Below are 23668 nucleotides of genomic sequence, written 5' to 3' on the forward strand. Positions count from 1 at the left end.
ACACCAAAATATTTTCTCTGCAAGGAATCTGTGGCAGTTTGAAAGCATTCTAGATCACTGTGATTTCACAGTGGACTAGGTTCAAGTGTTTCACCAATTTATTTTAGCAGTGGTTGCAAGCATACTGAAACTACAGCCATGGTCATTATTTGCATTATTTGAGGCCTTCCAGTTGCTGAGCCTCATATTTTTCAATGGGAAAGATAGCTTAATGCCTTTTAACTCCCTTCAAAGGAGATGCACATCACATGAAGTTAAGGATGTACATGGTGGAGATGTGATGTGTAAAAAGTCTTTAAAAAGGCATTTTTAAGACTGTTGGACTTCAGCAGTTTAGAGGGAAGCAAATATTTTGCAGACTATTAGCATTCCTAGTTTGTTGGATTTAAAGACGATTGTGGATGGTTTTCAGGCTGCTTTTGAGAAATTGGGAAGAGAGATGGTAACACTGTAGAAGTGCATGAACCCTGGAGGGAAAATGCTGAATTTATTTTGCTAACCTGGGATTGCCTAGGCATTATATTTTTTTTCTAAGATCAAAAAGCACTACTCACCAATCTTAATAAGATATACTATAAATGGTTATAAATATTAGATCAGTTGAATTGATTGATGTTTGTGCCTCTCATCCACCTTCTTTAAATCTACAATTGAACTCGGTCATTATTCAGTTTGTTCTTGACCTTCAGTTGTATAATGTAATGTTTTTAAGAGCCAGATCTGAATGCCTACTTCATACAAAACACACGATGAACTAAAGCTAGCTGCTGGATTGTGAGCTGTTTTCATTGTTAAAAAGAGGCTGCAGGTTGTTTTCATCTGGTAGCTTGCAGGTCCGATCTGGCAGAAATAATATTCAGTCATAGCTCCTCACAAAGGATTTTTTGAGGGTTATGTGTGTCTATTACAATCTTTCTACTTGTTTGAAGAAAAGCAGCAGCAGAGATTGTTTCCACATATTTTTTTATTAAGAGGATAGACCATGAATGACTCTTGCACCTCACTAACAGCTGGATTCTGAATGTCGTTCCTTTATTCACATCTGGTCTTTTGTTTGCTTTATAATTGTCTTGATTCTGTGACCAGTGCTTTGTATGTCTTGGGAACACGTTGTTCCCATCTGTCACATTTGAATAATTTCATATCAAATCTACTCATTGCCTCTGCGGGCAAAAAGATACATTTCTCCTGGCTGCAATCATGGTGGATGTAGCCTCTTGCAAAAGCTCCTATCGCCTGAGAAATGTTGATATTAAAGTTTCGGTGTGATTTGTGAATGTTGCCCTTTGCAGGGAATGATAGATTCCCAGGGTCGAATGAGAACTTACGATGGAGAAAAGAGCAGACACAGTGGCGGCAAGCAAACGAAACACAAGATAAGTGAGTAATTTAATGAATGTATATCACCTTTACCAGAACTGCTTCTTTCAAGGGCCATCTAGGTTCACTCCCTGTACCAAGGCAGGAAATTCTATCTTCAAAGCATCCTGAACAGATACATGTGTAGCTTTCTGTAAAACTCCATGGAGAGAAATCTCTGAAATCCCTTTGTTCTCTTGTCATCAGCAGCAAAAGTTCTCAGTATTTAAGGAGGGTAGTTTTAAACACACCAGAATCCCTTTGGGTGGTACGCTAAATAAAATGGGAATTACTAGACTCCTGTTCAAACAAATACACAAATGTTTGTTTGTTTCTCTTGGAGTTTGCAAGAGCCAAGAACAAATAGACACTGCCAAGAAAACACGGCAGTGTCTCTCTCCATTTTCAGTTTCATGTGGATTTGGAGCTGCCAACAAAAGACAAGCTATATTTTATGTAGTTTTTCCCCCAGGCTCTTACAGCTGAGGAAAAGGAAGGCATTTCTCCTGCCCAGCTTGGAATCTTTAGTATAAAACAATAAACCAAGTAAAATAGTCATTTAAGCCATATTCTTTTTTTAATTTTAACAATGAGAACCTGCAGAATGCGGTGTGAAACATCTGTCCTAATAAGGTCTATCTTAAAACAGGTGCCAAAATTTATAAAAGGAATAGAAGTCAAAATTTATTTGACTTCCGATTTATTTGAATCATCTTAGTGTATATAGCAAGTTATGAAACTCAGTGGTTCATTACACAGATAAAATAATTTAAACCATTCCTTGGAACTATAATATTAGTGACTTGGTGTTTTGGTAAAAATCATTTTGAGAAGATCTGGGCTGGGTTTTCATTTTATGTAGCAACTGTACTTGCCAGGCCTTCTGCAACCTCTTCGGCCAAAGAGGTGATAAAAAAAATGCTTTGAAAAGCCTCTGACGATCCCAGCTGAGTTGCCTGATCAGCAGAGGCTTTTCAAAGCATTATTTTGCAACCTCTTTGGTCGAAGAGGTGGTAGAAAAAATGCTTTGAAAAGTAAAAAAAAAAAAAAGTTGGCCATGCCCACCCAGTCACATCACCCACATCACCCCCCCCCCACCAAGCCACGCCCACAGAACCAGTAGTAACAAATTTTACATTTCAGCCCTGCATCAAAGAATAGCTTATGTTGATTTCCAAATAGCAGTTTAAATTTCTAAGCTAATATGCGAACAATGACTTAGAGCCAGGTTGGTGAACCTATGGCACATGTGCCGGAAGTGGCACGCAGATCCATTTCACCTGGCACGTGAGGCATCACCCATTCCTCTTCTGGGTTTCTGGCACACGCATACGCATCGGCCAGCTAGTCTTCTGGTTACTAGTGCGCATGCGCACGCGACGATCAGCTGACCTTCACGTGTGCTGCAGTGCCAGAAACTGAAAGATCAGCCGGCCAGCTGATTGTCGCGCATGCATGCGTGCCACTAAACAGAAGACTAGCTGGCTGGTGCACATGCGTGCCCCAGGTCATCCACCCCCTTGCCAACCCGGAGCACTCCCCCAGTCGCTCCCCTGCACCCGCTCGCCTGCCTGCCTACCTTGTCATCGACACCACGAGGAAAGGCCCTGAAGCTGCACTGCCTGGGATCCACATGGGCTGCCACAGGGAGGAAGGGAAGCCCTGGCCAGCCAGTCCTTGCCGCCGCCATCCCCTCGCCCCTGGCAACGGGGGTTCCCTCACTGCCACTTCCCCAAGAGCAGGAATAGTGACCTGGGACTTCCCTCCCTCCCCGCCGGAGGTTTGGGGCCACTCGGGCAGGGAGATAGGGAAACCCCGGCCTAGCCAGCAGCTCTGCTCCTTTTCCTCTTCTGGGTTCCGGCGTGCCCCCTCACCCCTCGCAGCCAGGAGAAGGAGAAGCAAGCTGCCCCCATGAGGATCGGAGGAGAGTGCGATAAACGGTAAGAGGCCCGCCGGCTGGGAAGCGGTCATGCTCCCTTGGAAGAAGTGGCTGGAGAGGGTTGCACCAACTTTTGCCAGTGTGAATGACCATGCTGGATGCTGCCCGGAGCTCGAGGCTGGCAGGAGGAGGAGCAGCGTTGGCAGACTGTTCATGCCGGCAAAGTTTGGTGCAGGAGCCTTTCCAGGCCCAAAACGGGGCACGGGGGGTTGTATGTGCGGGTGGTCACAGCAGTATCTTCACTGGGCCACTTTGGCCTCCAAATGTGCAGACTCCGCCGCCCTTCCTGGGCTCCTCCTGCTGGGAGCCGCTGGACGAGCAGGTGTGGCTGGCGGGGCTTTTGCGGACCAGCAGCTGATGAGGGTGGGGGGATGGGCTGCCTGTGCAGGTGACCACATGACCCCGAGGCATAGCAGTTGCCTGCTCCTCCCTCTCTGCCTCCCACCCGCCCTCAGCCCTGCACCGAAGTTTGGGAAGCATCGGGGAAAGTTTGTGCACTGCGCTTGGGGCACACCACTGTCACCAGCATCATGGCAAGCAGGCCAGCTGGGTCGGAGGAGGCCGCCTGACCAGCTCCCTGCTCCTCCGGCAGCTCACTTCTTCCCCAGAGAAGGGATGGCGGCATACAGCAGAAGTGCTCTCGGCCCCAACAGGGAAGCTCCGAACGTGTGGCGGCTTGCTTGGGCTCCTCCCTGCTGGGAGCCACAGGCTGCAGGGGAAAGGGCAAGAGCGACCGGCCGGCTCAGGTGCACAGGGTAGCATTTGCTGGTTGGGCGGCTGGCTGCCCTGCCTGCTGCTCCTTCCCCGGTGTTGGCTCGGCTGGCGGCACAGCAGCAGGTGTGACGGGGGTCAAGTGATGGGCCCAACCCCAGGCAGCGCAGTGGTGGGGGTCGGGTGGGGGTTCCGCGCTGAGCCAGGGAACAGTGACTCCCAGCAGAAAGGAGCCCAGGCAAGCCGCACGTTCAGAGCTTCCCCGGCAGAGCACTTGGCCCCGCCATCTTGGCGGCGCCATGCGCTGTCTGGGGAACGGCTGTCTCGCCATGGAATGGGCTGGTACCTAGTTGTCCTCTGTTAAGAACACCGGCCCTCTTGGAAAAAAGGGGGGGCATGTTTGGGGATGCGCATGCGCAATGTGGGGCGCATGCGCAGGGGAGCATGGGGGTGTGTCCTGTGCGCATGCGCAACTGGGTACACGCATTGCATTATGGGTGCTGGCACGCAGGAGCGCAAGAGCGCTCTCGCGCTAAGACTTTTGGCATGAAATGCCAAAAAGGTTCGCCATCACTGACTTAGAGGGTCAGTCTTGTAAAACTTAAAACTGTGATTTTCATCGATGTTACCTCTCTAATGTAAGATATTATTGTATTCCTTGGTTTGTGAATATTTAATAACATTTGTTGCTCTTACAGAACAAAAACTGAAATTGATCAAGAATCTCTGATTAGTGGAAACCTGGCTACAGAAGCTAATCTGATCATCTTAGATATGCAAGAGAATATCATCCAGGTGAGAAATTTAAAAAAGGCTGACAGCCAATACTTACAGCCAGAGAAATGAAGAAGAATTCAGTTAGTCTTTTTGTCATTGGATTGCACAACAACATTTTAAACTCATTTTACAGAAATAGCTTCAATAACCAATGTTATTCTACAAATGCTAGGGAACAAAGCTAAATTGTTTTACAGTTCCCACTCATTGTGGTGTAGAGAATGAGTTTCTAATATTTTGAGATGATGTGATAATCCTTCAAGCACAGTAGAATAAATCTAATTTAGTGCCCTTCTGTAACAGGCTGGGTTTTTATTTTATTATTGAAATGTAGGTGGCATTTGTCCAATAAGACTCTGAACTGTGAAGAGAAGAGGCACAACTGCATTATGCACAAATTGCTTAAAACAGCCTACTCTTAAACTTTTGTTCTGGTTTTGTGAGGAGCCCAGCAATATATATTATAATTATTAGAAACTTCACAAAACGACTGGCATTGCTGTAGTGAATTGTCTTAATTAAAGACGTAGAAATTTAAATTGTTTATAGAATCTCATATTTTGTTCTCAGCAGCATAAATAGCATCAAAGAGAAAAGAGGATGAGAACATATTGAGGCATAAACTTTGTTTACTAGATGTCTTACATACTTTTTTCCATTTAAAATTATTTTCACTGTCCCTCATCTTAAAAGATTTCAGGCGAGATCATAGCATGAAACAAATTCAGAAATAAAAAACGTCAAAACTGAAAAAAATGTGTCATTAACAGTTCTGCATTATTCCTAAATGAATAAACGTGACCCCAAAGCATGTAGGATTGCAAATCATGCCACAATAAACAAGATTGGACCAATATTGTATGCCATAAAGCCCCTAAGAAGTCTCCCTTTCCTTTCAACAGGCAACATTAGCTATGGATTGCAAGATGAACATCTTTGGAGGTGTGTTGAAGGTCCTCATAAATTCTCTGAGCTATGATCAGAGCACAACCTATTTGACCCATTGCTTTGCAACCCTCCGAGGATTAATTGTCAAGGTAAGCATTGGCTTTATTTTGTCTTCACATTCTTCTCACTCTGTTTGGAATCTCAGCTCCATTCCCACATAATGTTACATTGTAGTTGGAATGAAAGGGCCCTCAACTTGGCTTTTTGCAGAGAATAGGTCACACACATCATGAACAATTAAGTGGAATTGATGAACTCCAATTTCCAAGGTATGGAAAAAACATCAAGTAGAAAAAAATATATTTGTTTTATAGCAAGAGCAAGAGCACTTAGACTTACATACCGCTTCATAGTGCTTTTACAGCCCTCTCTAAGTGGTTTACAGAGTCAGCATTATGTATACACCAAGTTCATTAGTCAGGGGTGCCTACATGTTATCTCCAGAACTAAAAACAGCATGTCTCAATATATTAGCAACTGAAGAACAGGAAGGAATAGAAGGACTGTGTTTCTCCTGCTCTATGCTTAGCCATTAAGGATAACAGAATGTCAGACTAGATTGGTATCTGCTGAATCATGGAATTATAAAAATGAAAGCAACCAGAAGGATTATGTAACACAGCCCTCTGTGATGCGCAGGATAACAAGTTAAACTGCCCATAAGAGAGGTCTTCTATACGCTTCATTAAAACTTCCATAGGCAGACTGCTCATTATTCTATAGATCTTATTGTATCTTACTGTATTTATATTTGTCTTATGACATACCATATAAAATAGCTTGCAATAGCCTTATTATAAAAGAGCTTAATGAGTCTTTATCAAATGTAATTTTTGAATCGTTTTCCAAATTTTAATAACTTCCTGAAGGCATCAGAACTACAGGTGACTATGGCCACAACTGAGACCAACATTTCTGTTGCTGTACAAAATATTTGTTAAGTGAGGTTTGCTCAGATTTTGTGACCTTTCTTGCCACAGTTGTTAAGTGAATCACTGCAGTTAAGTTAGTAAAACGGTTGTTAAATGAATCTGGCTTTCCCATTGACTTTGCATGTCAGAAGGTCACAAAAGGTGATCACATGAGCCCAAGACACTGCAACTGTCATAAATATGAGCCAGTTGCCAAGAGTCCAAATTTTGATTGTGTGTCCATGGGGATGCTGCAATGATTGTAAGTAGGAAAAATGGTCATGTCACTTTTTTCAGTGCCGTTTGAATGGTCACTAAATGAACCATTGTAAATCAAGGACTACCTGTATAATGGAAATCTGTCTTCCTTATAAAATATTTTGATTGGGTATTTTATTTTTACTATTGTTGTAAATCCTTTCATGGTGACCTCCGCTCCTCTGTGGCCTACAGTCATAAAAGTGGAGGATTTTAAAGGAATGCAACGATTCTTTCTATAATTACCTGTCATTAATTGGTCCAACTGAAGAGCCCAATGCTGTTTGGTTTGACAGTCTTTTCTCCTGCAGTTTGGCGAGTGGCTCTTTGAAGAAGAAGTAGAGCAATGTGCTGATCTGTGCCAGAAAGTTCTGCAGCACTGCAGTAGCAGTATTGACACTACTCGCGTTCAAGCTTGCGCCACCCTTTACTTCTTGATGAGATACAGCTTCAGCTCCAGCAGTGTAAGAGTAGAGATGATGTTCTTTCTTCTAGTCATGGCCTGAATCACAGTTTGTGTTTCCACTTTCTTTATGTTTTATAGGATAATTAACATCTATTTTTCCTTCTTCAGTTCTTTTTATATGGTCCATGCACCAGATGTTATTATTCGCTATTTGCAAAGGGATTCACTTTCAGTTGGAAAAGGCCTGTCTGTATTCCATGCATTGCTTTGGGAGATTTGGGAAAATTGGTAGTGGGTAGGATGAAGATCATATTTTTAATAATTATTTTTACACCGATCAGTGTTGTAACTATGAAATTCAGAATTTAGAATGATGGTGTATTTAAAATAATCTTGTAAACTATCAACGATTACTTAATTTCAAATGTACAACTAGAATAGAAAGAAATAACAGCATAAGTTGGATTTTTGAATATCATACATTTCAATATTTAATTGTATCTCAACCTCATTATTTCAACTTGAACTTAGAATAATTTAAGGAAATGCCATTATGCAAAATAAACAAAGCATAACTTCCATAAAGTTTGATTCTGTTGTTGTGTTCAATAGGACTGTCTCAGAAATAAGGATTCTGTCTCATTCACTCAAGAGGAAATTCTAAGAAATTCTATGTATAGAAACTAGAAAGTTGTGAATGTTTTAAATCTCATGCACAGGAACTTTCTACTAATGAAAAAAATCTGTGCACCTGGTTTGCATAATCAATAATTTGGGGGTTTTTTTCTCTTTTATAAAAGAACTTCGCAAGAGTGAAAATGCAAGTGACAATGTCCCTGGCATCTCTGGTTGGTAAGACTTCAGAATTTAATGAAGAATATCTCAGAAGGTCATTACGGACCATTTTGGCATATGCAGAGGAAGATTTAGAAATGCAATCAACTTTGCTCCCAGGACAGGTAAGGTATTTTGTGACCTTTAATTCTTTTGCATTAATTTACGTCTTCCATATTTAGGTAAATTTATTGGGCAAAACCCGTATTGCTTACTCATAGGTAAAAACAGCAGCAAAGGCACTTACTTCAGCAATCAAAGCTATATCTAATCTCGCCAATAATTTTTAGAAAAGCTTCAGGGAAAATACTGTGGGATTATTTATTGCTAGTTCCTAGAGTGCTCTTTTTTCTTGTTGTTGCTTAAAGCAAGGAAGAAGCATCTAACCTCTACAAAAACTCTACAAAACTGTGCTTTGCAAATTACCCTAGAGCAGGGGTGTCCAACCTCGGCAACTTTAAGACTTGTGGACTTCACCTCCCAGAATTCTTCCATGGCTGGCTGGGAAATTTTGGGAGTTGAAATCCAGATGTCTTAGAATTGTTAAATCTGGGAAACCCTTGCCCTAGAGGGAGGATGAAGTAATTGGTAATAAAAAATGGTGGCAAAAGAGGAAACCATAAGTATTTAGTTAAGGAACGGTTGGCATGAAGGTCCAAAAAATAGTGCCATTGATGCCTGACATGAATGACATTTAAAAGAGCCAGAGGAATAAAACAGTAATATATCAACTTAATAAATATGTCTTTTGTCCCTGTCTCCTTTTGTTCTTGGCTTATGTGAGCCAGCAAACAAAACTGAAAAGCCTTAATGTTTTAGAAACAGTCTATCATGTAATAATCTTGACTCCCCCACCCCCAATCTATCAGTACTATTTTAGCAGGTTGGAGGAAGTAGGAAACTGTTGCTAATGGAAATATTCTTGATCTGATTCCCAGTTTGTCAAAAATCAAGAATACAAAAGCTGAGTCCTCAGGCAAAGGATGAATTCCTATCCTGATTGGTTATGATGATATATTCTAATTCAAATAAGATTACTTTGATCTGGAAGTGAAACACTGCTAATTGTGCTCACTTTGCAGTGCCTCGAGGAACATTGCTACATGATATAATAAGAAAGAAATGTAATATTTTAGAAGTTATATTATATGATCCCAATTGTGTTGGGTGGTGTTGAAAAACTGAAGCTCTGTTTTCAATATTCTTCATGGGGGGAGGGGGGGTTCCATTTCCTTATTAGTGATTGTTTTTTGGAATCTGTGGGGGGAAAACTGAAAATTTGTTTAAATTTATTTAGGTGGAAGAATTGTTGCACAATCTGAATTGCATATTATCAGACACAGTAAAAATGCGACAGTTTCAAGAAGACCCAGAGATGCTTATGGATCTTATGTACAGGTTGAAAACTCTAGCATTTTTCTAACATTCAGATCACTTACAGTTTAGATTCTAGTTTAGAGACTTTTGATGTCTTGTATTGAATATCTATTTTTCTGAAGGGGTTATTGCATCCTCCTTGGAGAAGAGGGTTCTTTATTATTAAGTTTTTAATCTAGGATTTTATTAAGTTTTTAAATTCTTTTTACCGGTATATATATTCGACAAAAATAAATTGATTCTATAGCATAGTTTCTCATAAAAATTATAATTGACCTACCTGGGGTACTAATGACCCAGATTTGAATGCCCCTCCCCCCATATTCATGTGACTACACTTCAGGTGCTCAACAACCAGGCTTCATTTACAGTAATTTGCAGCATCCCATGGTCACATGACCAGGTTTTAGAATGATTTTGTTAAAAGCTGGACTTTACTTCCATTTCTCAGCAAAAGCAACCCATAGCACAACATGGGTGTGCTTAACAACCCTGGCATTCACTTAATGATCACCACAATAAAAGGTTGTAAAATCAGGGTGACCCAATTTACAATCCTCACAAGTTATGACGGTGATGGGCAGGTTCACTTATGATCCTAATTTGAGGATTATTCTTTTTTAGCAACATGGCAAAAAGCTCATTAAAATTACCTTTGGAATTTAGCCTATTGATAAATGTGTCATTAAAAAAACTCTATATAAGGGCTCATTAGAAATGTGTTACAGAACCTAAGGAAAGAGATGTTTATGATGCAGTTCTGGGATAATGTTAGTAGTAAAAGAGATTGATTGAGAAATTCTATAGAATATTATTATTTTCTAATTACTTGCCATTTTCAAGCCAGATGCTATGCTTCAAGATCTAATAACATGATATTGTTCATCATTCAATCAAAAGCCAAACAAAACATTCTTTTTATCACATTATTTTCTTAGAATTGCCAAAGGGTATCAGACTTCACCTGACTTAAGGCTTACCTGGCTTCAGAACATGGCAGAGAAGCACACCAAGAAGAAATGCTACACAGAGGCTGCCATGTGCCTCATTCATGCTGCTGCACTTGTGGCAGAATATTTGAGCATGTTAGAGGACCATAGCTATCTGCCAGTTGGAAGTGTCACTTTCCAGGTAGGAGCAAATTACTCCATTTCATGCAAGTCTTTTTCTGGATAACCAAGGTAATGTCCTGGGTTAAGCTAGATTGATCCCAAACATGCTTAGCACATTCACTGAAGCTTAGCAAGGGTGACAGGATAAAAACCAGTAGTCAAAGCAAATTACAGAAATAAAGCAGGGAGAACCAGAGCCTACTTCTCATTATTGGTACTGCATGAATCTTTCTAGGCAGATAAGAAGCTTGTAAGATTTAAATTCTTTCTATGTATGCAACATATCTGCACACTGAAAACTACAAATTAAGTATAATTAGTTTAGAAATCCAAAAGCTTATTGTTCCATCCTAGTACGTAGCTCTATGCCACACCAAAATAGGCAAGGTATCAATTTAAAAGTTACCTAATTTAGAGTAGGGAGCCAGTTTGCTGTAATGGTTAAGGCATCGGGCTAGAAATCAGGAGGCCATAAATTTTAGTCCTGCCTTGGATTAGAAGCCAGTTGGGTGACATTGGATCAGTCACTTCCTCTTGGTGCTAGGAAGGAGGCAAACATTTCTGAAAAACCTTGCCAAGAAAACTGAAAGGATTTGTCCAGGCAGTCTCTGAGAACTGGACACGACTCAACAGAAAAAAAAAAAGTTACAGTGAGTCCTAACTTATTCACTCTTTGTTAAGAGTGAATCTTAACAAAGCAGAATGCAAATCAGGAGAAGCATGCTACCGAAGCAGTGGACTTGTGAAGAGAAAGCACTACACAGATATTTGTAAAAAAGATTACCCTATTTATCCTATCTTCTTATTATTTATTATAGGGATATAGAGCTCTGGGCAGAGATATGGTCCCTTGTCCAAATCTGAAGTTATTGAGAATATAAATGTGCACATCCAAGGCCCGCATGTTCCAAGTTTGACAAACCTAAACTCTCTTGTGTTCATTGCTTTCCATTCTTACCTTAAGTTCAGTCTTCTTTTTAGTGTGTTGTAGTGTTCCTTATGCAGTGAAACATGTTCTTCAGTTTCAAAAGCCACCCTGAATACTTTAAAACTGGCACATGCCAATCTTATTAAACATGTTTTTCTATGTATATGTTTTCAAATGAAATTCTGAAACTATAGCATGTTATATAGCAGATGAATTAATAAGCAAATCATTATAAATAGGATATTTAACTGCAAAAATTCCTCTCCTTAATACAAAGTTCAGTTAAAATCAATGATTTATTTCGGAAATAAGACTGTTGGTGGGCAAACTATGTTTTACTATACAAACTGAAAATGAGCATCCAGATATATTACTGCTTGAGTTATGAGAGATGAAGAAAAAAATTGAATATTTGTCGGTAAATTTTGGGGGTTTTTTTCTTTTTCTTTTTGCCAGATTATATTTTAACAATATAAAACAAAAAGTAAAAGGAATAAAGAAAGATTTCCAATAGAATACAATATCTAGAGTTGTCCGTTCTCTAACTTCTTGTTCTCCTTTTCAGAATATTTCCTCCAATGTCCTAGAAGAGTCTGCTATTTCAGATCATATTCTGTCTCCAGATGAAGATGGAGTTTGCTCGGGAAGATATTTCTCAGAGCACGGGTTGGTGGGACTGCTGGAAAATGCTGCTGAGTTTTTTAACACTGTGAGAAGCAGTACACCATCTTTTATTTATTTTAGTTATTTATATATGTCTTTAATTGGATTTACAGGCTGCTGCAACTCTAGGCGGCTTACATCAAAATAGGATCAATAAAATGAAAGTAAAAGTCATGCACATCCAGAACATCCAATGCTTCAAAAAAAAAACTAACTGAGGCTTGACAGCCATCTTAACGCCAAGCCTGAGAGCCAATCCAGCTTTTCAAAGACATGTAGAACAGTTGTGGAGAGGGAGCCGTATGCATTTCCAGGGGGATGCTATTTTAGAGCAATGATACTGCAACAGAGAAGAAATACTTCCTAATAAATGGCATTGTTTAATTTAAAATATATATGTTCTGCTTATTTGCATTGCTTGATTAAAAACATAAATGGCTTAAAACCTAAAGTGGGTGGATACATGAGGGCGCTGTTGCATTCATGGTATATAAAAAGGCTTTGATTGGCTTCTTTGTTTAAAGAAGTGAACATGAAGCTCTGTAAATTTTAAGTATATTTCTTTCTTTGTTTAGTCCAGGAGTGTCCAACCTTGGCAACTTTAAGACTTGTGGATTTTGACTGTCAGTATTCCTCAGCCAGCATGGCTGGCTGGGAAATTCTGGGAATTGAAGTCCACAAGTCTTAAAATTGCCAAGGTTGGACACCCCTGGTTTAGTCACTTGGGAGGACAATTTCATTTCAATACCACTTTGTAGTAAAGTAATATAGTCACCATTCATATTCCACGGTGTATCCTTTTAGATCAAACTATAGCAAATCCAATATCAAAAAGATTTTGTCTGAATTGAGAACAGCCTTATTGAGACTTTACACATTAGCAGTGATCTGATTTATATAGTGCATTAAGCAGAGGTGCACTTTGCTTGGTTTTGTTTGGCATGGTGTAAAAACGCAAGGTTTGTGAGCATGTGAGCCTTGTCACTGTGGCTTCACTGGGGAAAATATACAACAGAGCAAACATTTCTTAGTCAGGCATGATGCTCTAAATGTGGTAATTTTCTGATGGATGACTGAAAGTCTTTAAAAAAATGTTTCTTCTTTCCACAAGGGAGGATTGTATGAAATTGTCAATGAGGTCTACAAGATTGTCATCCCCATTTTGGAAACAAATCGAGATTTTAGGAAGCTTTCTTCTGTTCACAGTAAACTCCAAAAGGCTTTTGAGAGCATAATAAATAAGGTACTTTTTCTGTTGTTGGGCTACAGTATTTGTATATTGATTAGGAAGATAAGGATATTTGCAATACAGGTAGTTCTTGACTTACAATCATTCATTTAGTGACCATTCAATGTTCCAACGGCACTAAAAAGAGTGACTGTTTTTCACACTTATGACCGTAGCAACATCCCAATGGTCATATGATCAAAATTTGGATGCTTACCACCTGGCTGATATTTATGATGGTTGCAGTGTCCCAGGGCCATGTGATCACCTTTTGTGACCTTCTGACAAGCAAAGTCAATGGGGAAACCGGATTCCTTTAATAACTGTGTTACTCTCTTAACAACTACAGTGATTCACTTAACAATTGTGGCAAGCAAGGTCATAAAAAGGGGCAAAAGTCACTTAACAACATTTAGCAACAGAATATTTAGTCTCAGTTGTGGCCATAAATTGAGGATTACCTGTACAACCCTTTTTCCCCCCTGCTTAAAATTTCACTTTAGTGAGGATGTGCTATTTAATAAATACCTGTCTCCTATGCTATTTCTATTAGCATAGGATTCCACTCCAATGTTTTCCCCAAGTAGCTAAAAAGCTTTGTAAGGTTATAAATGCTCTGTAAATATTTACATTCAACTAAGAGACATACATTTTTTTTTGCAAACTAGGTAATTCTTTATGTAAATTGCTCCAAATTTTGGGTTGATTGATTGAGATAAAGACAGACACATTTTTGATCGGGTAATAAAACAAGTAGCTAACGTTGATAGTGGTGTGATTGGGAGCAGAATAGCCAAATTCACCTTCAATAAAATTCTAGGAAATGATTTTCACACAGAAAACTCTCCATATTTGCAACTTTAAAAGTTGTGGACTTTACCTCTCAGAATTCCTCAGCTAGCTGTGGGGAATTCTGGGAGTCGAAGTCTACAAGTCTTAAAATTGCCAAGTTTGGAGACCCCTGATTTAGTCAGTTCTTCTAGGATACATGTAAAAGTAAAATACAACTGCTCTTTGGAAAACTGCTGCAAAAAGACAGGTTTATTTCTGTGATTTTGTAATCATCAATCAGGGTCAAAAGAGAATGTTTGGGACCTATTTCCGTGTTGGTTTTTATGGAGCCATCTTTGGAGATCTGGATGAACAGGAATTTGTTTATAAAGAGCCTGCCATAACCAAACTTCCTGAGATATCTCACCGATTGGAGGTAGGTAGTTATACCTGTAATAAAAAAAATGTAGCAAAAGAGTATTCAGAAAGATATAGTTTTATAAACTGAATGGAAATATGGTAAAGGAATAATTTTGTTTATAATCTCCTAAACTAATCTTACCCAATGTCATGCCCCCCAATTGTAATGGGACAGCAGCCCCTACAATGCCTTCTGGTATTCTGGGATTTATAATCCATGCAGATCTGGAGATTTTATTTCACTAAGTATTATTTTGAACCCAGGAATTTAGCTCAACTTAAACATTAAAAGATCTTTATAAATTAGAAAGCGTTTAGTATTACAGTTTCCATTGCTTTCTAGTTACCTCTAGTTACCATTTGTCATTTAAATAAGGCGTGGTCATATAAATAAGGGGAACTATAGCAGTAGAAAAGCTCAGGATGCAATGAAAAAAAAATGGGGACATCAAAGAGAGGATACAATGGTTTTTTTTTTTTAATATGAAAAATTTCCCTGTAAAATTAGTGAGCTTTCAAGGGAAACTGGATACATTAACCTTTTATATCAGATGATTAAGTCCTCATTCCTTTACCCCTTTACTCCTTTACTCCTTTACCTCATGAGAATAAAGGAACTGAAACAAAACCAATAAAACCTCATGGATTTTGTTCAGGGCTTCAGGATTTGAAATGAAAGTTAAAAACTTATAATTAGTGAATGGCAGAAATGTGTGTTTGAAATGTGAGAATGAGGATCGCTTTATATGAGAAAACCAAGCACTTTAACAAAACATTGCAGTGCTCTAGGATTTAGGAGTTACAAATTAGCTTGACAGAGTTATTGTCCTCCCAATGGTTGTGCCTGCTTGATTGTGATTCTGCAGAGGAATTCTGACCTTTTCAGAGATTTGTAGCAGAAGAATGAGAGGACGCTTGAGTGATAGGAGGTGAGAAAAATGGTGTACTAAGAGCCCCAGTGACTGACAAGCAGATGGAGATGGATAGTATGAAAAGAGAAAGTGGATGATTTAGATCACTGCTAAGAAAAGAGTTCAATTTGTTAGGAAGTCCCTGAAAACTTATACTTGGACAATATGCAGCAATGGCAAAATTAACAGCCTAATTTCACAACAGAAGTTTAGCCAAATTCGAAGAATGGTTTCCCTACCTCTGTATATCAGACAGCAAGGCAAAAATAAACACACTGTGGTTTTTAATGTGCCCTAAAGGTTTATAAATAACACAAATGAGTGGTATAAAGGGGGAAGTCAGAAACTACCTACATTTAGGAGTTGTATTTTTCCCTTTCTTTTTCTTTTTTTTCTTTTCATTTTGTTTTTGTTTTTTCTACTATGCATAAACAAGTAACACAATGGAGATTTTAGTATTATTAAGCTTAAAATAGAAACATATAACACAATAATATACTTTGCTACACTTAGCTTTGTATGTACAATTTTAGCAACTTTATGTTAATCAATAGTAACATTTTAGAAACCACAGTTGATATTCATATAAACTTTCCCCCTTCTCCTAAAAGTTCGAGTTAGCTAAATATCATGCTGTTAATAATCTCTAGTTTATACTGTATAAATACCATTCTACACAAATAATATAAGGTATTACTTGCATCTTAAAATACAATTAAACAATATAAAAGACCCATATGTTAGGATGAACCACTATTTTAAAAAATCTGCCCAGCTACTTTTTCTAATTCTTTCCTTCTATAAAAAAACATTTTCCTATCATAAATAATTGACTTGTTCTGAGGCTGAATATATTCCAGGATAGTATAAGGGCCAAAGCTAAGGCTTTTTAAGGAGAATCCTGCTATCCTATTCTTAGAAATTCTATATATAGACCTACAGAGCAAACAGTGCACAGTCCACATGTGCTTTTCTGCTTAACTGGGACAGGAAACAGGAAACTTTATTCAGAGAGAAGACATAGAGTAGAGTATACCATAGATACAACTACAAACTTATGAACACTGCCATCTACTGGTTGAAAAATGTATGTCTCTACAGAATACTGCTGTAGTTGTACAAAATACATGAACACTGTATTCCAACACCTGTCATACAATACATGATGACAAAATATAAGATGACAAGGAGCTTGAATTCATTGGATAGATTGGGTGACCTTTAGAAGCTGCAACCTGAGCATTAGAACAACAGTTTTGCTTTTTTTCTTCTCTCTCCACAAACCAATGAAGAAGTATTGCTCAAGGTGGGAAGAGATCTTGCTGTGATATTGGCAGCAGTTTTTGTTCATATTATTGTGAACTAATAATTGACTCACTAGGATAGAATGAGGACTTTTCACTTGTGTAATTACTTTGCATGAGTTGAGACCTTTGATAAGATTTGTGAGATGCTGGCTATGGCTCAGGAGGCATGAGGGGTTGCTTTCCAAGAAAAATTGTCGCCAAACTCACTTGCTAAATGCGTGGAATGTGATGGGTGAGCCTTTGGCCATAATCAGGAGCATGATTAGACGTGCAGGTGTCTAATCATAATGCAATAAAATGTACTCTGCTATTTCCTGGATATACTGTAGTCTACCACACCAACTCCTTGGATGCATTTAATATTTTGTCCTTTTAATGCTTTGAGTATGTTGGTTCTCATTATAGCTTGGGTAGCCTTTTTTTTTCTTCTTTTAAACCTATTGTCAAACCACCTAAACACTTAAATAATTAAACATAAATAAGTACAAGATCACAAGGGGGTTAAAATCAGCATATTATATGTGGTGCAGCCAATGAATGACCACCTTGTTTCCACAGACTCCCCAGCCTGATGAAAAAAGCATGTTTGAGAACTTTTCAGAAAGCCAGAAGGATTGGGGCTAGCATCACTTCAGGGGGATGAATAGCAATAGCAACAGCACAGACTTATATACTATTTCATAATGCTTTACAGCCCTCTCTAAGTGTCAGCATATTGTCCCTCATTTTACCAATCTCTGAAGGATGAAAGGTTGAGTCAACCTTGACCCGGTGAGAATCGAACTGTTGAACTGCTGGCAGCTGGCAGTCAGCAGAAGTAGACTGCAATATTGCATTCTAACTATTGTGCCACCACGGCTCTCTGAACTTCCAGAGGAGAAATGCTACAGCAGAAAAGGTTCATCTCCTAGATATCATCCTTCCTCTCTATTGGATATGATGGGATGTGTTCATGTAATCGGAGAGTGGTGGTCCCTCAGATAGTCTGGCCCCATGTCATGTAGGACTTTAAAAGTCAAAAATAGCACCTTAAATTGCACTTCATCTTATCACGTGACTTATTTCGTAGACGTGTGTGTACGTATTACCTATACTCGTGAGTTTGTTTCCTTCTCAGGGATTTTATGGTCAATGCTTTGGAGAAGATCGCATTGTTGTGATCAAAGACTCTATTCCTGTCGAAAAGAAGAAGTTAGATCCCAGAAAGGTATGGAAACACTACTTCTAACTTTACAGTTAAAAATCTTTTATTTTGCCGTTAAAAGCTCCTAAAGTCTGAACCTAAATTAAGACAACAAGTTTGTCCAAATGAAAAGGGAGCAGAGTCTGGGAAGACACCAGCATAGTCTTGCAGGATCCAGATGCCTGTGGTGAACATTCCAGGATCGTATGGCAGAAAGAGACTGGAGTTCAGTCTTGCAAGTGGTCTTCAAGATCCAGTCTTGCACGGTGGGGGCTGGATTGCTAATGAATGTTAACTAAATAAGAATAGGATCCAGAACAAGTACAACAAATACCTTCTCTTTTCCATGTGTGACTCTCTTTAGCTTAGGCTTGATAATAATTAACCTACAAGGCCCTACTTGTTAAGGCATCGCATTGGAAATCAGGAGACTGTGAGTTGTAGTCCCAACTTGGGCATGAAGCCAAGTGAGTTATCTTGGGCCATCGTTCTCTCTCTCTCTCTCTCTCTGCCTAGGAAACAGACAAGGGCAAACTATTTCTGAAAAACCTTGCTAAAAAATAAGCAAGGACAACTCCAGGCAGTAATCAGGAGGCAATACTGAGGTGAAGACCCCAAATAATAATAATTACATTCTGTGACAATACCTTCAGCAGCATCAAACAACATCTGCCTGTCTCAGATCCTTGGGAAGGAGTCCAAAGATAGATAAAAATCTCAAATCCAGTCTAAATATCTAGCTGACTGTGTGATGAATCATAGTAATAATTAACACATAAGACTTACCCACTTTACCTTCTCCCCAGGCCTATATACAAATTACTTTTGTGGAACCATACTTTGATGACTATGAGATGAAAGACAGAGTAACCCCCTTTGAGAAAAACTTTGATCTTCGACGATTTATGTACACCACCCCTTTTACTCAGGATGGACGTCCACGAGGAGAGCTGAGTGAACAATATAAGAGGAAGACCATTTTGACCACAATGCATGCTTTTCCTTACATCAAAACTAGAATCAACGTAATTCAAAAGGAGGAGGTAATGCATGTATCTTAAGGAGGAACAGTGAATCTGTAGCTTCAGGGCAGTATTAGGCTTTTCAGTCACCTTTTCTCTACTTTTGGAGTTATCTCTGATCACAATTGCTGAAGATACAATTCTCAGTCAATTTAAGACCAGTAAAAACTATTAAAACTACAAACTCTTTTAACTTCATGGTGTAGAGGCTACAATACCTAGACTGCAAAAACGCAGTCTAGGATCCCTAAATAGCAAAAGAGAGATATAAAAAATGCTGGGTCACTATTGCCATTTACTAAGTAACTTTGATGCTTTGCAGACAAGATATTCTAGTCAAGTCCTTAAAAAGGTATTAGAGATAACACAAAGTAAATCTCTCAAATTCTTGGGGGAACCCCCCCCCGACTCCAGTGTACATGTGTGATATGATGACCTTTCCCACTCTGTAGCCCTATGCTTGTCTTCCAGACTTTTATTTTATTAATGTCTGTATTTTCTTTATGAATGGGCTATCTTTGATTTCAGTATGTGTTGATGCCAATTGAAGTAGCAATTGAAGACATGCAAAAGAAAACCCTTGAGCTAGCAGTTGCCACCAACCAAGTGCCTCCAGATGCCAAAATGCTTCAGATGGTCCTTCAAGGTTCTGTAGGAGCTACTGTTAACCAGGTACATAAGGATAAATAATAACATACCTATACTTTGCAGAGTACTATTTTTTTTTGTTCAGCCATACTGGCATATTGGGAAAACAATGACGAAAATGTCATAACTATGTGTGCACATACCCATTCTGGAAATAAACGTAGGTTTTTCATTGTTGCTGACATCACCCAATGATTCCTGAGGATCTACCAGCTGTATAATCTATTGGCATTCACTTTCTGATCTAGGTTATCAGTTTTACAATTTTGCTACCATTAAGTAGATTCCTGATGCTGACTTTCTTTTTATTTTGGCCCATTCTATTGCACCTGGAATTCCCTTAAAGTTCATTGCCCAATTTTTGTTCTTCTACTGGGTGTTACATGCTAATATTTCTATAGATAACAAAATGTACTTCCCTAATACAGTAAAATGTTATTTTAATAAGGGACCACTAGAGGTAGCCCAAGTGTTTCTGGCGGAGATTCCAGATGATCCAAAATTTTACCGACATCACAACAAGCTGAGATTATGTTTCAAAGAGTTTATAATGAGGTAAGTAAATAGGACAGAAAAATTAGTTAATCTTGTAATTACCCTGAATTGGTCTGTACTAGCAGATCTGGGTGTGAGAGGGCTTCCTAATGAGGGCTAATCATTCAATCCAATGAACCTCCTAGGCTTATTGTTATGGAGATGAAATGAAGAAATAACCCCATATTGGTGGCCTTAAGCTTCTACAGAAAAGGTGGGAGACCATACAGCTAACATGTAAAAAGTCACAGGATCTCCACTGCATTATGGAATAATCATTGATAAATCATATTTCTACATTTATAGAAGGAAAACTAATAATGAGATTGCCTCTGATTGTGACATAAGAAGTAGGTTACTTCTTAATATTCATCTTTTCCCCATCCTACTTTTTCAGAATGAGGTCACTAATATACATATCCTGGCCAAGGGTTTGTTATTACTACACATGGCTTAAGTGTAACCCATGTAATGTTTTTTTCCATTATTTGGGCAACAGGTGTGGAGAAGCACTGGAAAAAAACCGGCACCTGATTACCCCTGAGCAAAAAGAATATCATAAGGAACTGAAAAAGAACTATGAGAAATTGGAGAACAGCCTCAGACCAATGATTAGGAGGAAAATCCCAGAGCTATATAAACCTCTTGTGAAATTTAACAGTATTTCAAGGTATTAAAACTATACTGTATTTCAGATGCTGAGTGCATAAAAAATGTGTTACACGAGAGTGAGGAGCATCCGGTCAGGATCAAGTCATCAGAATTGTTTTATAGTATCTTAATAAAATTAGATTTGCCCAATAAACTGAAATAATCCTTATGCAGAAAAGAAACTAACCTGTTCCTGATTTAAGTTACAATTGCTACACGGAGAATATATCCTGTCTCCATCCAAGCCAAAATGTATCTTTGGGATATAGCCAATATAATTCAACTATTTCTAAATTGAAAAGAAGTTGTGCTTTTAAAGAATTAGCCTAGATTAAAAAATGCAAAAAGCCAAAACCTATTGTTGTTTTCTCCAAATTAATTTTTTGCCTGGTTTGTGTTTCTATTTTTACATTTCTATAGAGGCAAAATCCTCTGGATTTTGAGGATATAAATTTTATACTCTAGCCATTTAAATGTTACATTATATGAACATAGTATTCAATATTTGAATAGATCATGTCTTTTCTTCCAGTTCTTTCTATATAAGCTGGTGCACTATATAAATACGTTACAGTAATATATAGCTATGTAATCAGTCATATAATATTAAAACAAGGTGTATATTAAATAATAAGTACTTCTCAGAAATATATTAATTCTGCTTCAAGGGAATAGCATATTTTTTCTCCATCTACTGACACCAAGGAAGAAAGACTTTATATGCAGTCTGAATATTCTTTTTTTTTAAAGTTTTATTGTTTTATTACTACACATTATGACAAACACATCACATACAACATATAAATATATCCTCTTTTTAACAAATGTTTCTTCATAGTCTGCTTTCCACTGTGACTTCCCCCCCCATGTCTCTCATATTGTTTCATTTTCTTCATTGTCCTCTTTTGATTGATTGATTACAGTGTATTTTCTAATCCTAATAGCCTTAATTTTATACATTTCTATATATTTGTTTCAGATGCCTGAAAAACCCATAAATGCTTAACTTTTTCCCCCTTAAAACAATTACCTAAGATATATATATATATATTTATTACGTACATATTTTACATTTTATCTTCTCCTCTATTTGTGTTGTTCCTTATTTCTGCTCTTGAGCCATTCATACCATTAGTTTGAATATTCTTTGATTGTCTTTTTAAAATCTCTCTCTTCACACATTTCCATTTTCACATTTTAAAATTATTTTATAATTGTTATTCATTTCAGAGATTCTTTCAAGAATTCTAGTATAAGAAAGTATGAACTGCCCACGCAGAACTCTTAAGAAGAATAGTCTTATAAAAACAAGCAATCCTTCGGCAACAGAATCAAATGAAGGAAGATACTGGCTGGTGTGCCATGTAGGAAGCTCTTCTCACAATTCCTGATGGTCACATTTTGTCAATAACATGACCAGCAATCGCTACATATGAGTCAAAATGGCCATTGGTTGCAAGAGGGCAGATTGCTGGGATTTTTTTCAGTTTAATATTTGTACCTTCAAAGAAAATATTCCTGCATTTTCTCCAAAGATATAAAGGCCAGTTAACAGATGTTGCACTGTCTTCCCTCTTTGTATGTTTGAATATCTGTGAAGACTACTTTGTGGATTTTTGATCACAGCAGTCCTATGAAAATGTCCAGAATTATTATAAAAAGCATTTAACTTAATCATAGATGACATTCAAATTATATAGACAGATTTTCCGGGGAGTGCAAATATCAACAGTAACAAAGTTTAATCAAACAAGATTTAGCTCAAGTAAAATCTGATTTAGTTTAACAGGTAAATTATGAATATGTACAATTCCAATTTGTTGCATGAAATCAACAATCTTAAATGCTTGACAGGTAGCATTGCAATGGGCCTGTTAAGCAATTATATCATAGAACCTGAGGTTTTATTTTATCAAAAAGGATAAAAAAACAAGTTTAATAAACTTGGGGAAATAGGATTTGATAACAATGGAGAGCCCATCTTAATTACATTTTTTCGTACTGTTATAGCTACGTTATTATATACATAACAGTTTTATGTACATAACAATGTGAACTCACAGTTACCAGTTCTTTAGCTGGTGCTGGCCTTCATATACATTGAGTTACTATTACTACTACTACTACTACTACTATTATTATTATTATAAAACTAGTAGTAGATTTATTATAATTTTAGAAATATGAAGTGCTTCTTGATAATCGCATATTTCTGAATATTTGGTAAAAATATTTTTTTCTGTTACATACCTGTGTATATGTATATAGTGTTGTCAAATGTCCAAGTCTTTGAGGGCAACTAAATATTTTGGCACTTTTATACTTTAAGATCTAAAAGCAGTATATACATTTTTTTAAATGAAATAAAATATTATTTTAGTACGAAAAATCATTGTCTGGTTTTTTTATTCAAATACGGTGGCACTATCCTCTTTAATCTTCCAAACTCCATATTTGAAAAAGAAGACAGTAGAATAAGACTTTGACAAATGTCATCTACTCTAAGCAACATATGTTCATTAGCAGTAAGAAGCTATATGTACATAGCAGTGCTAGACCTTACTTTGCTGTATGTATGGACCTGACACTGGTACTCTTGTTTGGTGCAGGTAGTTCTTGACTTAAGACATTCATTTAGCAACTATTTGAAGTTGTAACAGTGCTGGAAGAATCTATGACAATTCGTCGTGGCCAACTCACCATGGCCAACTTGCCACAGCCAACTCGCTGTGGGACAACTCACTATGGCCAACTCATGGTGGGACAACTC

General features: G+C 38.1%; 1 protein-coding gene across 6 annotated transcripts in view; it reads left to right on the forward strand.

Moving 5' to 3' along the window:
* The window catches only part of DOCK8 (dedicator of cytokinesis 8), a 92360-nt gene extending 69073 nt beyond the window's left edge, over nt 1-23287 (forward strand). For 4 of the 6 annotated variants that reach the window (XM_034410291.3, XM_034410293.3, XM_034410296.2 and 1 more), the window contains 17 exons: nt 1293-1380; nt 3243-3299; nt 4708-4804; nt 5689-5823; nt 7215-7367; nt 8110-8268; nt 9441-9541; nt 10459-10651; nt 12126-12269; nt 13335-13466; nt 14524-14658; nt 17978-18067; nt 18850-19086; nt 19594-19737; nt 20162-20268; nt 20747-20917; nt 22129-23287. In XM_034410291.3, coding sequence (XP_034266182.2) covers nt 1293-1380; nt 3243-3299; nt 4708-4804; nt 5689-5823; nt 7215-7367; nt 8110-8268; nt 9441-9541; nt 10459-10651; nt 12126-12269; nt 13335-13466; nt 14524-14658; nt 17978-18067; nt 18850-19086; nt 19594-19737; nt 20162-20268; nt 20747-20917; nt 22129-22186 — 2201 coding nt within the window. In that variant the 3' untranslated portion in view covers nt 22187-23287. The remainder of the gene's footprint in view (nt 1-1292; nt 1381-3242; nt 3300-4707; nt 4805-5688; nt 5824-7214; nt 7368-8109; nt 8269-9440; nt 9542-10458; nt 10652-12125; nt 12270-13334; nt 13467-14523; nt 14659-17977; nt 18068-18849; nt 19087-19593; nt 19738-20161; nt 20269-20746; nt 20918-22128) is intronic. The other 2 variants (XM_034410292.3, XM_034410298.3) reach the window with 2 other exon arrangements.
* The last annotated feature ends 381 nt before the right edge of the window (nt 23288-23668 follow it).

This window comes from Pantherophis guttatus, chromosome 2, assembly GCF_059756535.1.
Source record: "Pantherophis guttatus breed Tessera chromosome 2, ASM5975653v1, whole genome shotgun sequence".
Lineage (NCBI taxonomy): Eukaryota > Metazoa > Chordata > Lepidosauria > Squamata > Colubridae > Pantherophis > Pantherophis guttatus.